The 17,068-nt window shown below is 34.8% G+C and overlaps 1 protein-coding gene across 3 annotated transcripts in view; it reads left to right on the forward strand.

Moving 5' to 3' along the window:
• The window catches only part of EXOC2 (exocyst complex component 2), a 124,191-nt gene that overhangs the window by 38,585 nt on the left and 68,538 nt on the right, over nt 1–17,068 (forward strand). For all 3 annotated transcript variants that reach the window (XM_062617772.1, XM_062617771.1, XM_062617773.1), the window contains 5 exons: nt 4,375–4,455; nt 8,293–8,438; nt 8,553–8,634; nt 9,135–9,237; nt 12,353–12,471. In XM_062617772.1, coding sequence (XP_062473756.1) covers nt 4,375–4,455; nt 8,293–8,438; nt 8,553–8,634; nt 9,135–9,237; nt 12,353–12,471 — 531 coding nt within the window. The remainder of the gene's footprint in view (nt 1–4,374; nt 4,456–8,292; nt 8,439–8,552; nt 8,635–9,134; nt 9,238–12,352; nt 12,472–17,068) is intronic.

The following is a 17,068-nucleotide window of genomic DNA, read 5'->3' on the forward strand; positions in this document are numbered from 1 at the left end:
AGTAGTGATAGGTAGTTTGAGTGGTTTAGTCTCATGCAGATGCTTCTTCTTCATGCAATGCCTATGATCAGTTTCTGTAGCAGACCAATTTTTATCTTACTGTAACTCTAAAAAAGCACGAGTTGTGATTGTGATTGATGAAAGGCTTAAACTTTCCTTTTATACATGTTCCAGGATAGCTTTGTGTAGGGGGTGTTTTTTGTCTCAAGCAAGAGATGGTCTGATTTTAAAAAGTGTGAAACAGCAGGAATTGTCTTAGTCCATAGTGAAAGTTCTGTGCTCAAGCCAGTATCTGATTTTATTGTGACTATTCATATAGAATAGCTTCTGTTAAATCGGTAATTATTTTAGAGACAGAAAGTAACTGCTAGCAGTATTTCTCCAAGTGTATGCAGTCATGGCAGCTGTTAGCTACTGTGTGACTGTCATGTTTTGTCAATTTGTGTTTTTCAGGTAAGTTAATTTTTTTTTTTGTTCACTCTCAAAAAAAAAAACAACATCAAAAAGAAAGATTGGGTTTGCAGTTGAAGTTTTCAAATGTAATCAACTGCAGTTATTTTCTAAGTGTGTAGAAAATTACCCACGATTAAATTTGTGGCAGACTTGACCTACAAGCTATAAAACCAGTTTAATTTCATGTTACATGATTCCATCTTGATTTCCATACCATTTTTAAAATACATGCAACATTTAAAAGCTGGTTTTATTTCTTCCATTAGCTTTTGTAGGTAAAGCGGCTTAGCAATGTATTGGTAAAAAGAGAATAGCATTTCCCATACTCTAAAAATCATAAGCATATCAAGAAAACTTGGGGAATAAGAAACAACCAAAACAGACAAAAAAACAGCAGTATTGACTAATGTATAATACACTTTTTTTTTAAGGTTTTCATAGTGTAATGTATTGCTAGCTTCATTCATGACATGCTGTCTTTATGTATTGCTTTGTTGCAATATAATATATATAAATTATAAATTATAACATATAATTTGCTCATTATATGCAGCTATGCACTCCTGTGAAGAGTTTCTGCCCTACATAGGGGTGCTGTTCTCATCAATAACTTTCTTATATTTTTTTCAAATTAAAGAAAGTCATTAATCTTTTGATAAAGGAAACCAAAGGCGTTTTTATTCATGCACTGCTGTGAATCCTGGCAACATCTTAACATGTGTTTTTCATCCCTCCATTACTGTGCTGTGGTGCCAAGTTCTTTATAGTTAGCACATCAGATCTTCAGAAATACTTTGCTGAGTCAGTTTTTCCTTTTTTTTGTATTGACTCGTCTTCTCTCTCACACCTCCTCTTATTTTCTACATCTGACTAAAAGGGTTTGGGATAAGATTTTTCATATATAGTGCATTTCTAGCCATCTTTTAATCAGAAAATGGTGGAAAGCTTGCAGCAGTGTTGCTTTGAGCTGAGTTAGGCTGAGGAGGTTTTGAAAATGCCGCTCTTCGTGCCTATCACAAAATATATTTTAAAAATGTAAATAAAAATAAAAAATAAAAGAATGAAATTTGCAAGTCAAAAACTGCATGATCCTGGCAAGTGTAGTTTAATTTGTTAGATTTATGGTTGCCAAGTGAAAAACAATATCCTTCCTTAGATGAAATAAAATTGTTTTCAACACAAGCAACAACAAATTAATCGCGGTTTATTTTGCTACAAGGCCTGTACATAGGTCTATTTGCCAGATTGAACTTTGCATGTGTTTTGATCAAGTAGAACTGATTCTGAAGTATTTAGTCACAGTTTAGAGACTGTGAGCTGTAAACTTAGTCTCTTCACTATTGTTAGAATCTCAGTGCAGCTCTGAAGTCTGCAGTTGTTTAAGTATTCTGATTTAGCTGGGAAGCTCAAATTTGCAACTATGATACAAACCACCATTAATTTTCTGGCCTTAGCTGAATCATCTAAATCTAGCCCCTCCTCATCTTTGTTTATTGTATGCTTCTTACAGTAAAGCCATGACCATCATGATAAAATTTTTAAATAAGCTGCCTTCAGCATGTTTTACCTTTTGTTGCCAGTATATGGGCATTGCTAAATATTTAGATGTTGCAGTTTGGTTTTGAAAGTTCTTAGGTATGTCCCCTTCAAAAGTAACATTATAGTTAATTGGTCAGCAATTAATGTTATGCAATTAATAGTTCCAAAAGACTAAATTTTAAAAACATCTGAATAACAATAACATCTGAAGCAATATATATCTTTGGGGTCTTTTATCCACATCAGTTTAGAAAGTATCTTTCAAAAATGTGCTTCACAGAATTATTTCAAAATATGTAAATTAAAATCATTGCACTTTGATGCAGTTCCAGTAGTACTTACAGCATTTGGTTTTAAAATATCTATTTATGTTGTGGTTGCTGTTCTGATGAGCTTGACTTTCAGTATGTAACATTAATTGCACAACAGTAATTGGCTCCCCCTGTATATAAGATGTATATAAATGGGATAATATGATCAGAACCTTTAATGTTTTGTTACATAATTGTAGAGGTATTCTTACAGGTAAGTGGTGTCCATGTCATCAATGTGATGTAGACTTTTAAATTTTAAATTTAAAAAGCCATCTCTTAAGATAGACCTCTGTTCCTTTAAATATTCAAGAATCTTTTAGATATATTTCATTTCATGCAAGTGTTGATTGTCTTAAGTAATATGGTTTCCTAAAATGTTTTTCTTCACTAGTGACTACAGTAACAAAAATAAGATGATGCTCTTGCATTTTCAAGAAAGCAGAGCCTCCTGAAATTCTTTGTGTAGGATCAAGGGATTGAAGGCTCAAATTTACATGTTTGAGAATAATGGAATTTTATTTGTTTTTTTTTTTTTTTTTTTTAAAAACTCACACACCCCCACGCATACACACACACCCCCATCCCAATGAAAATTCATCCTTTGAAGGAGGCAGGAGACTATCAAGGGCCATTGTGTTTCAGAATAGCCACTGCCTACAGTATGTCTGAGGTCTGTCTCATCCTTGTTTGCTTTTTCTTAATTTGCAGCTACAGAGCATGGGTATTGTAGAGGAAACCAGTTGGCGATGACATCTCTATGTGCACATTATATGCAGTTTGGGGTGGTATTTTAAACTATCTTAAGTGGATTGAATTCCAGGTATCTCCTGGAGCAAATTAGGTACACTCATGAAGTTCATCTTTTAGTTTTATATCATCTTAAAAGAATCCAGTTGAGGGACTCGGGTTGCTGTTAAAGCAACAGGAGCTGATGGCTGTTTTATAGAGCTAATTTTACATAATATAACAAATTTAAAATTTGAAAGGAAAGTAACAGTTTTAAATATTTGCTTTATATATGCTTTATGCAGATATATAGGGGTATTACCTTAAAAAAAAAAAAAGAATCCCAAACAAAAAAGAAACTGTCTGTGCCACTCGCACAGAGCAGAGGAGGGAATGAATGCTGTGTAAGAGAGGGGAAGTAAGAAGAAAAGAAATGAGTATCTACACTCCATTCACTGTTCATATTTCCAGAGTGGTATAGTGTAGTCAGTGGTAAATCTCTCCCTGAAAAAGAAATTATTGTAAAACAAACAAATTAATTCTAATACTATTCATTTCCACATCCGTTAGTACTGTCATGTGGAAACAAGACTTGAGGCTTTTGGTATTCTATGACAGGAAAAAAAAATAGAATCATTAAAAAAAAAAAAGGGTAAACTCCTCTTTTTCATACTGTTTTGAGCAAAAGCATCACAATGCTTCTGTGTAATGCTTAATGCAGTATATTCCTATACGATACTCTTAATGTGTCTGGTTTGAGAATGAGTTTTTATATAGGAAAACTACTAGTGGAGGTGTGTTCTAACACTTAATTTTTGGAGTTATCCAAATTCTCTGTGACTTTTTACCCATAAATTAGTGGTGATTCATTTTTTGCTGAGATCACTGTAAAAATTTGGTCTTACAAAGCAAAAATATTTTGTACTTAAATTATACTTATTTTCAAAATATTAAATTCACACTTGTATTACAAGACAATTAATTGGGATTATTTCCATGTTTGTGTGTTTGAGTTTTTTTGTTGGTGGTGGTTTTGGGGACCTGTTTGTTTGTTGTTTGGTTTGTTGTTTGTTGTTTGTTTTTTTTTTCCTTGAGCATTACTGTCTTGTTCAGGAAGATACAGGAAGTCTGTAAAGTCAAAGTAATGGTTAAAATTCTGCAGTGTCTGGCTCTAAGCCCTGTCCTTCACTAGACTCTGCTGCCATGAAGCATGCTTGTATTTTTCTGTGTCTAACGAGCAAAATAATACTTTAATTTTAAAAATGTTTAGAAGTGTCACTTTGATATAATGTATTCCTACCTATTAAAAAGTTCTGCATTTTAACTAGACACTTTATTCCAGCAATTCATCAGAAACTGGAAGCGGATGGAACAGAAAAAGTAGAAGGATCCATGACGCAAAAACTGGAGAATGTACTGAACAGTGAGTTTTGTCTTTCCAGCAACAACTATTTGTGGACTTTGGACTTTCTAACAAGCTTTAATATATTCCTAGGAATATAGTAGAAAACAGTACAATCTCTCCTGACTTTTCTGTTTGATGGTAGTAATTTTAGGGTGTGATGGTATGCCTTTTGAAGTAAGTAGCAGGTTTTGCCATGACTTTCATCAGTCTTTCTGTTAACAAAAAGAATAAATATCAAAATAAAGAGATGTTCTAAAGCATTTACTTTAAATGAATTTTGGTGGCATGTTAATTTTGAGTGGATAAAGAATACAGAGGAGGTATATGGACAGAAGTGTAGAAGGATGAGCAAAGCTATATACCAAACTTTAAGAAGTTTGAGCAAAAGAGGAAAAAAAAAATACAGGTTGTTTGCAATAACAGGGTTTATTAACAGAATCTTTTTCACTTAATATGCTGCCCTTTAGACTATTAGCCTTCTTTTCCGAAATTCTGAAAAGCTGTCAGTGCTTTCTTTTCTGTGTCTCTGCATTGGCTGTAAGGTTGCATTCAGAGAGATGGCTTGAATTTGCTGCAGTTTGGTATGTGTTTCATCAGATCAAAAAAGTTCCTTTTTTAATTCTGGGATTTCTGCCAAGATAATTTTACTTTGTTTCATTGTGATTTTTTTCACAGAGGAAGGGATGTTTCCCTTAGTGCTGTATCAATAAGCAGGAATGACATGCAGATAGCTGACTCAGTGTTGGAAAGTTGGAGTGTGTTTTATGAAATCAAGAAAGTGACATGGAAGTTCACTGTTTGCTTTCTTCATACAAGAGAAGAAAGTGACTGTATGTGTGTTTGTGTGGGGAGCACAAAGAAAGCAGGGAGTTTTGTGAACATCTCCTGCTCTTTTCAGTAGAGATTCATTAATGCTTACAATCAAGGTGTAGTTTGAACAGTGTTATTCCATGATCTTGTTGCCTGGAATGCAAAACACTCTCTCCCCCCCCCCCCCCCCCCCCCAGCTTCCCAACCAAAAAAAAACAACCTACAAAAACCCACACTTGCACTATATACAAAAACTGTAGTGTGTGTCTGTATGTGCAGAATATGTGATACATATAGGATAGGAGAAAAAAGCATTTGCCAAATTGCCAGTGCAGTTGTCACTGCTTTGTGCTCTGTATTTATGCCATGTCACGCAGCAGGCACACATTCCCTGAAGAGCACTTTCCCTTTGACAAAATTGTCTGATAGCTTTAAATAAAGAAGCAGAAATTTAGATCTGTGACATTTTTGTACACACACTAATATGAGACAAATCTACCTGTAGTATGTAATTATTATTTCATTTGGTAAGTGGTAGCAGAAATGTGTATGCAGGTAATGCTGACTGTCTTTTTCAAGCTGGATCTGTAGACGAACTTGTGCCAGGCACTTCAGAGTGGTATTAAGTTTGGCTCTGCTGTGAAAAGAGTTGACTTCTTTTCTTCCCAATACTTTGCAAGTCATGATGGGTGGGAGGCAGGGAAGTAGGAATACAAGGATTTAAAAAGAGTAAATAATATTATGCAAAGTAGTTTAGGATCAAAGCTTTGTTTCTAGTTTGACCACTGAAATCTTCAATGATCCAGGAGTAACAGGGCCTGCTTTCAAAAGTTACTTCTAATCTTTAGTCCCATAGGTACATATTTTGAGGCACAATTGGTGGTGTGAGCTTGATTGCAGAGTCCAAAGAATAAGGATGTTTTCCATAACATCTGAATGTACATAAAGTGTGTGCTAAATTATTGTACTGAAATGGCATGGGTTAGTAGAATCAAAATCTGGTGTTATAGGTGGAATTATAAATGCCTGGAGTTTTTGCTAAATTCCTAAATTTAATTGCTAAATAAACTATTAAATACACATTTGTAAAAATCTATGGTGTGCTATAATGAGCTTCATGAAGAGTTTTGTCTTAAAGGAGGTCAGTCAAATTCTATGATGTGGTGTTATTGTCAGGCTCTATGAAAAACAACTATTGGATAACTAGAGCTTTATTTTGAAATCAAAAAATTTGCACAGAGTAGATGAATCATCTATTTTGAAAACATAGTTAGTCAATATAGGATCCAAATCTTTATCCATTGATTATTTCAGTTTAGATTATTCATCAGTAATCAAGAGATAGAGATTGTTGATATAGAAAGGATTTGGAGGAGGGAGGCGAAAAGAAATTTTACATTTTCCCTTTAAGCCTAAAAATCAGACCCATTTTGCATGACATATTGAATTTCAATAAGACAGTAATAAATAATAAAATAGATTTCAATTTCTATGTAAAACAGAAAAAGTGTGCAGAGAATAATTTACTTGAGGATTTGTAAAGCAAGTTGATTCGTAAAGATACGAAGGCATGTAGTTCTAAACTAAACATGGAATTCACTGTGCTATTCCTGCAGTTGCCAATTAACTTTTAAAAACATTTGCCTTGAGTTAAGAAATTGCTTTGTGAATATAACTAATTCTCAGATACAGTACATTAGTTCTTGGCTGTTAAAAGAATGGACAAAATCCGTATGAATTCAAACAAATGTTACTAGAAGGATTTACAAAACAAGCATTTACTATAATCTCAAGAGAAAAATCATACTTTATCAAGTGGTCTGTATGTAAATGTCCAACTAACTGTTTTCTTTGTGCATTTCTCCTTAATGGATTAAAGTATTCTATGCTAAATACTATGCATTAGAAACAGCTATCCTGACAAAACTTTTTTTACATCAAGGCTTCAAAATTTCAACAAAGTTTAAACATTATTTAGATATAACAATTATTTTACAAAGACTACTTTTAACATGAGCAGGCCACCCACAGTGTTGACTAGAGAAAATGGCATGCAAGCCACCCAGTGAGACTGATGTAATTTTTTTTTCATCTTTGCTGAAAGTATAGTCACTAGACCAGATAATGTAGAAACTTCTACATACAACGATCAAAATAGCTAAAACAGTTCCACTTTTTTTTTTTTAGTTAATTAAAAGTCATGGGTTGAAAAAATGCAAATATTCGCATGCAATGTAAATCTGCCCTAGTATTAATTAAATTCTATTATTCTGTGTTAGGATATAATCCTTACTACAAAGTAGAATGCTTTTTAGACTGGATAAGAAAGGTTTTAAGGCTATATTCAATGTATTTATTAAAGATAAATTCACAGATAACATCGAAACTTAATTGCATGAAATTGTTGACAAAGGCTGGATCCTGTGTGCAATGACGCCAGTAAGACTTTCAGTACAATTTGAAGACAATTTGTATTCATTCTGTTACAGTAACCAGCTTAGTTAGACTTCTTTTCAGTCATGCTGTTGTCTTGACTTAATAATTAGTAATTTAAAATATCAAATATTGTTAATAATTTTTAAGACATAATTTGAAAACGCAAAAAAAATAGTTTGCAAAACCTGGTGATAACTTTTAAAGCTAATGACAGTAATTACCATAATGAAATTATACTTTTCTAAAAAGAAAACTTGCTATGTCTTTTTCCATATCCTGAGATGCATAATTTAGTTGTAAAATGTAGATCCAGAGCCAAAGCAAACTATAAAATATCTGCAGCAAAGTTAAGCATTTGAAATAGGAAAGAGCGATTGTTTTTAATTGTGCAGGGGTCTTACCACATTAAAATATTAAGTGGTTCACTGTGAAATAGTATTTCATCAGTTGTAAAATGTTAACAGAGTTGAACAAAAAAGTATAAAAATTGAGCAATAATTACTCATATGCTCTGAAAAATCTTGAATGACTCATTAAAATGAGGAAAATCTGTATGTCATTGGAACAGATTACTTACTCCACTTTTTATTTTCATCCTTTTTAAAATAGGAGCCAGTAATACAGCAGATACTTTATTCCAAGAAGTGCTGGGTCGCAAGGACAAAGCTGATTCAACAAGAAACGCTCTTAATGTTCTTCAGCGTTTTAAATTTCTTTTCAACCTTCCCTTGAATATTGAAAGAAATATCCAGAAGGTATAAGCCTTTAGAAATACTTTTCTATTGCTGAAATTAGTGTTACCCTTTTCTTGACAAATATAAATGTTAGTTGTTTATGTGTGGTTTTGTTTCTTTTTGTTTTCTTTTAAGGGTGATTATGATGTGGTTATCAATGACTACGAAAAAGCCAAGTCACTGTTTGGAAAGACAGAGGTTCAAGTCTTCAAAAAATGTAAGTTATGGGTTCTGTTATTTGCCTACTTCTCCCCCCCCCCCACTTGAAGGCTAAAAAGCACAGAGTAGTCTAAAGAGCTTTACATGGGTTCATATACTTTTTAATACATACAAATACAGATTTATAAGAAGCAATTACTCTAAACAGTGTTTCTGTCAAGTTTTCTGGGTGGGGTTTATATTACAAAATGTTAAATCGCAGGCAATTTTATTTATTTATTAATGTTTGATGTTACTGGGCATAAAAAAGGTTACAGTAATTAAAATGTAAGTTTGGGTATCTCACTGGTGTATCATTGGAAAGGCTTCAAAGTCCAATTTTCTGTTTTTGTAGAACTGTCATGTGCAGATTTTTCTGATGTGGCTTGTTATGAAATTAGTTATATTTATTTCCACATTAACTCTAAAGCGTCTGATATCCTAGAAAAATAACATAATTTTCAGTTCATACCACTGCTGAAGGCACACACTGGATTTATTTCCTCTCCCTATTCCTAGATTATGCTGAAGTTGAAACTAGAATTGAAGCTTTAAGAGAACTTCTGTTGGATAAGCTGCTTGAAACTCCATCAACATTGCATGATCAGAAACGTTATATAAGGTAATCATTTGACTAGTGTCTTTGTCAAGCATAATGAATCTTTCCTAAGTAGGGTATTGACTATTTTTACTATGGTTTAAATACTAATTTTAAAGCTGTACTTAAGAGTACTTCAAGATTTCATGATTATGTAAATAATGGCAAGGGATTGGTACTTGATTGTTTGTTGAATGACTGAAAAATAGTTCTTGGATTAGAACAATTTCATGAAGGGTAATTGAAATTTGAATTTAATTTTTTAAGATCTTAAAGGCATGTTTCAGTTCTCTTGCTTCCTCTATACCACCATGTTGCAAGCTGTGTCTGAAGTGATTGTTCACAGATTGCAGATCTCAAAATAAATTCCTTATTAACTTGGTTTACACTTCAGCTTGATTTGGTGTTGAAATTGAATCATCCTGAGTGAGATAATCCATTTTAATCCAAACTGTCATTTAAATTTGGTTTTGGCTCTTTTACTACTCAGTCTAAACAAGTATAGAAATTCTTAGATTTTCTGTTATTCACAAAGGTGATGTTGGAGTTTGTTGCAGGCATACTGACATGAGTGGGTTGGATCTTTTATTGTCAGACCTTAACCTTCTTTACAGCCTTTGGAGCCAAATTTTAGAGTGCTCTAGAATATTTGATGGCTTTACCTAGAAAGCATTTGAGTTTTGGATGTTACATGGTGTCCTACTGTGGCTTGACATCCTCGGAGCTCTTTTCAGTTATTTTAGAAGATATAGACCAAATAGGCTGTGTGAAAAGCACTCTTAAAATTGACACCTGCCCAAAGTCTTTGTTCTGTATGCTCATGAGGCCCAGTCGCACTGGTCCAAGTAAAGTATTGGTATCTTAGGTCCCTTTATGTAATGTTAGTTGTACACTGGTCATTGTTGTCAGTATAATTTATGTGGAGCACTTCTCATTCTTCTGAGTGGTATATAAATATTGCCTATTTATTGGAACTGTGTTTTAAGGTAGTTAAGTATTTTGTGTCTCTGAAAAAGACACTACTGTTTCCTTTCTGTGTCAGTCCTGAAAACTTCAGAGAGCAGCTTCATCTAAGCCCGTAAGACATCTTCTGAGGATTGTTAGAAGAATTCTAAGAATCAGAGTTGTATAAACAGTTGATTCTATTGTTGTTTTTTTTTTTTTCTTCTTTCTTGTTTAGACTTTTTTGGTGGGTTTTGTGTTGTTTTGGGGTTTTTTATTTCGTTTTAGTTTTTCTCTAGCCCCTTACCTTCAAGTATTGAATCTTTAAAAAGTATCCCAGCCTACCTTAAAGCAGACTGTGTTGATGTAACTACCACATGTAGAGCAGTATAATGCAGGAGAGCAGACAGTGGACAAATGTGAAATCATTTAGTTCTAATAAATTAAGAGAATCCCAGCATACAAAGCAATTAAATTAGTTTCACTACTCTAGATATGCTAATGTGGTTGTACTAATTTACATTTTCTGGAGGAAAGGTGTGAAGAAAGCTGAAGTGCTGTGAAGAAAGCTAAGAGGAAGTTAACAAAATCCTAATTGTACAATTGTTTGCATTTTTAAGAGACTTTTTCTTCCTAGATATGTTTGTTTTGTATGTCTCCAATGTCAAGGCTGAGCAAGACTTGAGATATTGTGGTTTTCCCCCTCAGATATTCAATGTTGATCTTTATAATTAGGCTTCAGGTCTTATTTTTCTCTCATTTTATTACGGTATTTACAATGCTAATTATTTTATACTTTTCAGAAACAGTTTACCACATCACTTAACAACCAAGTAGATGTATTTTTTCAAAGATCAGTGGTAATGTTTTTAATTTTGTCTAAGCAAAGACTGAAGTCCCCCTTAACACTAAGGAAGGCCTTAAGCTCATAATTTATAAATGTCACCCTGTCAAAATGGTTGGTCATGTAATGTTCTCATCCATCCAACCAATCCTACTTTGACAGTTTATTTTTGTTCAAGTACTGCAGGCAGTTGTTAAAGAAGGCAGGATTTTGCAATACAGTCTTAATTAACAGTAGGCATTGTTGTAGTAATTCAGCTTTTGTGAAGGAGTTAAACATTCTCTGCACTGCTTAAGATAATAAATCATTGTACTTCACCTTGAGCATCTTGAATTTTTTAACCTGACCTGAGTCATTAGTGCAGAATGTGGTGGAATGCATTAAATAATAAAGCAGCTACTGCTTTTTTAAAATACTCTTTTGTAAGTACTGTTGTCAGATTGTCTTGAATGCCATACGTTTGACTTTATTACTTTTGTTTTCTCTTTGAAATCGCAGCAGCTGTCTCTAATACTTCTCTCTCCCCAAAAGTCAGAGGGTGATTTTTTTTCCCATATCTTAGAAGCCCCAGTGCTTATCTCTCCCCATTCTTTTTTTCTCTGGACTGACTTTGTATGCACATCATAGGTAGAGCAAAAAAAAAAAATCTCACCCCTAAAAAAAAAAACAAACAACAAACCAAAAAAAACCAACCAAAACAAAACAGCAGCCAAACAAAAAAACCACAACCACCCTATACTCTGCTGCCCCTGCCAAAAGGAAAAAAATAAAGCCAACATGTGAAAACCCCAAAAGAAATTTAAAAAAAACAAAAAACAACAACAACAACAAAAAAACCCTCCACCACAGTCCAGAAGTTTGGTTTACATTGTTTGTACATGTGTTTGCTAAAATTAATGAGCTGCCAAAAAATAATTTCTACTGTACTTGTTAAGGTTACATGATGATACAATCAGGACAAGTAAAATGGGAAGAAAAATACCATATTTTATGTGCTTGAGATGTTTAACTTGGAATCGGTGATGACATGAAGTACTGAGCTGCAGCCATGGCAGACAAAGAGCTTGATTTCCCAAGTACTTGAGGCACAACTGAAAATACGTATTAATATAATATTAAATATATATGGTTTTGTTTATTTCTGTAAGGTTTTTAGATAAAATTTTACCTCACTAGAGGATGAAGGGAGAATGCAAAGCTTGTGCTTGTTGGGTATGAGTGTATCTTAACTATTCTTGAATTTTTTTATATATATATATGTATTTAAAAAAAACATTTCTTAGTACATCTTTGTTTTAATGAGGCCTTCAGTGTGTCAAGTCAGAGCTGTGATTTTTGGACTCGGTTTTACAGATATCTTTCTGATCTTCATGCGCCTGGGGACCCTGCTTGGCAGTGCATTGGTGCTCAACATCAGTGGATTCTGCAGCTTATGCACAACTGTAAGGAGAGCTATGTTAAAGAACAAAAAGGCAAGGATATATTTTTCTTCTACATATATGTATTTGACATCTAAGAATTTGGCATTGCCTTTTATTTGACAAGTCTTGGTGTACAAATGATATTTGGGGGGGGTCCTATCAATTTTGATAGCTTTTCAAAGTCGAATACTGTCTTGTATTTTTTTCTCTATACTGTTATAAAAACAAAACAGCAGTTTGAGTTTTCTTTTTGTTTAACTTACAACTTTTAAGCTCTTTACATGGGAAAAGAGTTAGATTTCAATCATTTATCTGAAGCTTACTGTCCTCTCAGAATACTCCTTTCAGGTCCCATGAAGTTTGGATTGTTTTCTGACAGATTTCTTTGTCACAAGATACGCTGTTAGTATATGGAAATGCAGAGCATTGGGGCATAGTGGAATAATGTTTAATTTCTTGATAGGCAGAATAATAATATGGTGCTGTCTCATTCTTTGTTCATAGGCAGTTTCAAAATTCAGATTAGTGTTCAGACACAGACCTGTGAGCTGGACAAATAGGATGTTTAGAAAATGTTATATTAAGACCAATAGGAATACTTAGTTGTATTCTGTCTTTGTCTTTGCCATTGTTGCTCCCCCAAAAAGGTACAGGTATTTCTTTCAGGTGTGGCAGCAACTTATATACCAGTTAACATGATCCTTCGCATTACTGTATTTTCAAAAGGTTGGCTGTATGGGCCTCATATTTCTAGTAGTAAAATCTGTTAACTGGATTTTCAAATTGGAAACTGATAAGTAGTATCTTATTTCTCAAGAAGTCTCAGAGTTTGCTGCTGTTTCTGAAATGAGTAGGCATATCGGAAATTGGTTCTCTCTTGGCTTATAGGTAACTCCTGTGTTTAGTGAATGCATATCCCTAACCAAATAAGGCGTTCTATTCTGAAACACCACAAAAACTTTACTGAGTTGGAGCTACTGCAGAAATGTGCTAGAAATGTGCTGTAAAATTGTTGCAGGAGGCTTAACATCTCTTTGTTCGACAACACAATGTGAAGTGCTGTGGGACCAGCTGAAACACCAGGTTGGTTTCTTGACTTCTTGGTCAAAATTCAGAATGTTTCGAAAAGCTCCCCATCTTCCCTTCTTGTCAAAAACCCTGACATGACACCACCATGACCCCTGCAAAATGGAGTTATCGGGAGCAAAACTCACTTGTAAAAACAGCTGTGGTTAACAAATCTAAGCTTGCTTTTTCTCCTCTCACTTGCAAAATATTATTTAGCCATTTCTTAGCTTCTTAACAAGAAAAACAGGAGCATGAAGGTACAAAGTGATCAAGATGTTTTTGGTTTAGTAGTCTATATAATTTTGATATGCAGGCTCCAGTAAATGAATGAAAAATGTGTCTAAATTCCTAGGCTTGTCTTGAAAATCTCAACCTGTTTGGTGTTTTTCTTGCAACAAATCTGCTTACCTCAGCCTTAATATCAAAGGGGCTATTATGTTAGCTTTGTTTGGGCTCACAGAAGAAGGAATTTAAATAACTTGAATGCCAGGTAAATGCATGTATGAATAGTTACTATTTAGTGCATGTATGAAACAAATGCTAATATAGTATTACTTTTATTAAAGAGCTCATCGAATTTCAGTAGTTTTCTTCAGCCTTTTATGTGGTCCTTACTGATGTAGTTTTTGCACGGATTGTAAAATACTTAAGAATTGATCCCAGTTGATGGAATTTCTCATTTAGTATCTAGTAGGATAAGGGAGAAGGTTGCTAAATGTGATTTTTTTTTTTCCTCTCTAGATTTTTAATTTTGGCATAAACTGAAAAGTTGGGAGAAGTTAAAAAGAAAACTCAGAAAAATTGTTTTTAATTGCCAAGTAGAATAGTGCTGATTGTGATCTGAGACATCGAATGTATTTTAATCTACTTTAATAGAAGTATGCTTTTCAAACAGAAAAACTGTGGGGTTTGACTAAATATCAAATTGGTTATTCGAGGCTTTGAGGAATGTAATCAACTTACATAAGCTACAAATGTGTTTTATATGTTCATAAATTCACAGGCTATTAAAAAAAAAAAAAAGGGCAATAAATTTTCAAACATTGAAGCCCTTATAACATGCTTCCAGAAAAGATTCTTTTGTATATCGTGCATTTGGAGAAAGAGGTGGGTCATAAGACTATTAAAAGGGCTTTGAAACTTTTTCTAGGTTTTTCTTTTCAGCAAAGACAAATAGGTATTGTTTTTAGTAGATGGAGTCTTCCTATCGCATATTTTGCAATAAGCGCACAGTGATTACAGTTCTACCTTGAACATGCCAACAGTTTCTGGCTGTTCTTAGTTTAGTTCTTCTTCTGACTGTGAATCTGTGGGTTCAAACTGACTTGAGTCAAAACTTTTCAGCATAATAAACTTAAACCTCAGTAGCAGATCATATCTATTTTTCACTTGTGCACAGTTCTTCAACTTTCAACCGAGTTTGTGCAAAAGCATTTTTTTGTTATGTTATCAGTTTTCAAAGTAGAGCTGTGGTCTGAGCTGTTCCACGTGAATTTTACTACATAAAATGGATTTGGACTTATAATAATCCAGCAGTGTAAATAAAGCAGTTTACCACTGTTGTGGTAAAAAGTTGTTCCAGTTGTCTCCACACTACTAGCAGGCTAACACGTTAGTAGAATCATAGAATAGTTAGTGCTGGAAAGGACCTTAAGATCATATAGTTCCAACACCCCTGCCATGGGCAGGGACACCTCACACTAAACCGTGACACCCAAGGCTCTGCCCAATGTGGCCTTGAACACCACCAGGGATGGAGCATTTCACAACTTCCCTGGGCAACCCATTCCAGTGCCTCACCACCCTCACAGTAAAGAACTTCTTCCTTATATACAATCTAAACTTCCCCTGTTTAAGTTTTTACCCGTTACCCCTTGTCCTATCACTACAGTCCCTGAGGGAAAGTCCCTCTCCAGCATCCTTGCAGGCCCCTCTTCAGATACTGGAAGGCTGCTATGAGGTCTCCATGCAGCCTTCTCTTCTCCAGGCTGAACAGTATCACAGTATGCCAGAGACTGGAAGGGACCTCTAAAGATCATCTAGTCCAACAGCCCCAACTTCCTCAGCCTGTCTACATATGGGAGGTGCTCCACTCCCCTGATCATCCTCGTGGCCCTTCTCTGGACTTGTTCCAACAGTTCCATGTCCCTTTTATGTTGAGGACACCAGAACCGCACACAATACTCCAAGTGAGGTCTCACAAGAGCAGAGTAGAGGGCAGGATCACCTCCTTCGACCTGCTGGTCACGCTCTTTTTGATGCAGCCCAGGATACGGTTGGCTTTCTGGACTGTGAGCGCACACTGAAGCCAGCTCATGTTCATTTTCTCCTCAACCAGCACCCCCCAAGTCCTTCTCCGCAGGGCTGCTCTGAAACACTTCTCTGCCCAACCTGTAGCTGTGCCTGGGATTGCTCTGACCCATGTGTAGGACCTTGCACATGGCATGGTTAACATACTGGTTACAAGTAATTACAAGTTAGTAGTAATTACAAGTTAGATGCAGCATCTTCTGCTGTCTTCTTTAAGAGATTTATTGATGTATCGTCTGCTTCATAATGGCAGTCAGAACAAATCTTCGATATTGATGAGAAGTAAATCTACTTTTCTGCATCCTCGGTAGGTTCTTTGTCTTTGATGCTTGCCCTCTTGTTAATAAGGCTCTCCTAAGCATAGCTGAAGAGTGAGCTAATATACATGCTGGTGTGGTTGAAGGTACTATCAGAAAATTGTGTATCTAAATTCCTTTGGTTTTATATCTGAAGTATATCTTTTTGATCTAAGCATGAATCCTTCACTCCCAGTAGTACTGTTATGTGAGAAGTTGTGGTTTGGGTTGTTGCTGGGGTTTTTGGTCTTTTTTTTATAAAGAAACAAAAAAAGGGGAGGAGGGGTAAAAAAAAAAAAAAGCCTCTGTGCTTGAATGTTACCAGAGGTTAGCCCCATTTTGTGGAAGTACTCCATAGCTGTAAGCATGTCCTAGAACAGTGAAGTTTCGTAAAGTTTCATAACATAGCACAATCTCTGATGCAGCCTGAAAGAAGAAGCTGGCAAGTTTACAAGGTTGTAATGGTCTGGAGTTTTCTCCTGGAATTTGTTTCAAGGAGCAGAAGTCCTATGTATTTCAAATACTGTCTGTTTTCACTTACTCCGACTTGTGTTAATACTATTTCCCACACCTGAAAGGTATATCAAGCTGTGCTGAGCTTTGTCAAATAATTTGGCAGTGCAACATAAAGGCTGACAACTACCAACAGCAAATTGTTCAGTTGGATGTTTCCTTTGATTTTTTTAATAGACAGTTCTTAATAGTAAAAGATGAAATAATACGATCATTAGGTAATTGGTTACATTTATTTCAATGGGTACAAGTAGTACGTGGAATTCTCTCAAGTCCTGTATACAAAGTACGTTACAGCAGTATGTTCGAGTGTATTTCCCTTGAAGAATACCTTTGCCCTGTTCCCACTCAAACAGCCATGCTGGTTTGCCAGTTACTCTTAAATTGCATTGATTAATGTTTCATTACATGTTCATTTATAGCTGTTGTTACTCGCTCATCATTGCCTTCAGCCTATTTCT

Source organism: Pezoporus occidentalis, unplaced genomic scaffold (genome assembly GCF_034315485.1).
Source record: "Pezoporus occidentalis ecotype Australia unplaced genomic scaffold, CSIRO_AGI_Poc_V1 ctg2, whole genome shotgun sequence".
Lineage (NCBI taxonomy): Eukaryota > Metazoa > Chordata > Aves > Psittaciformes > Psittacidae > Pezoporus > Pezoporus occidentalis.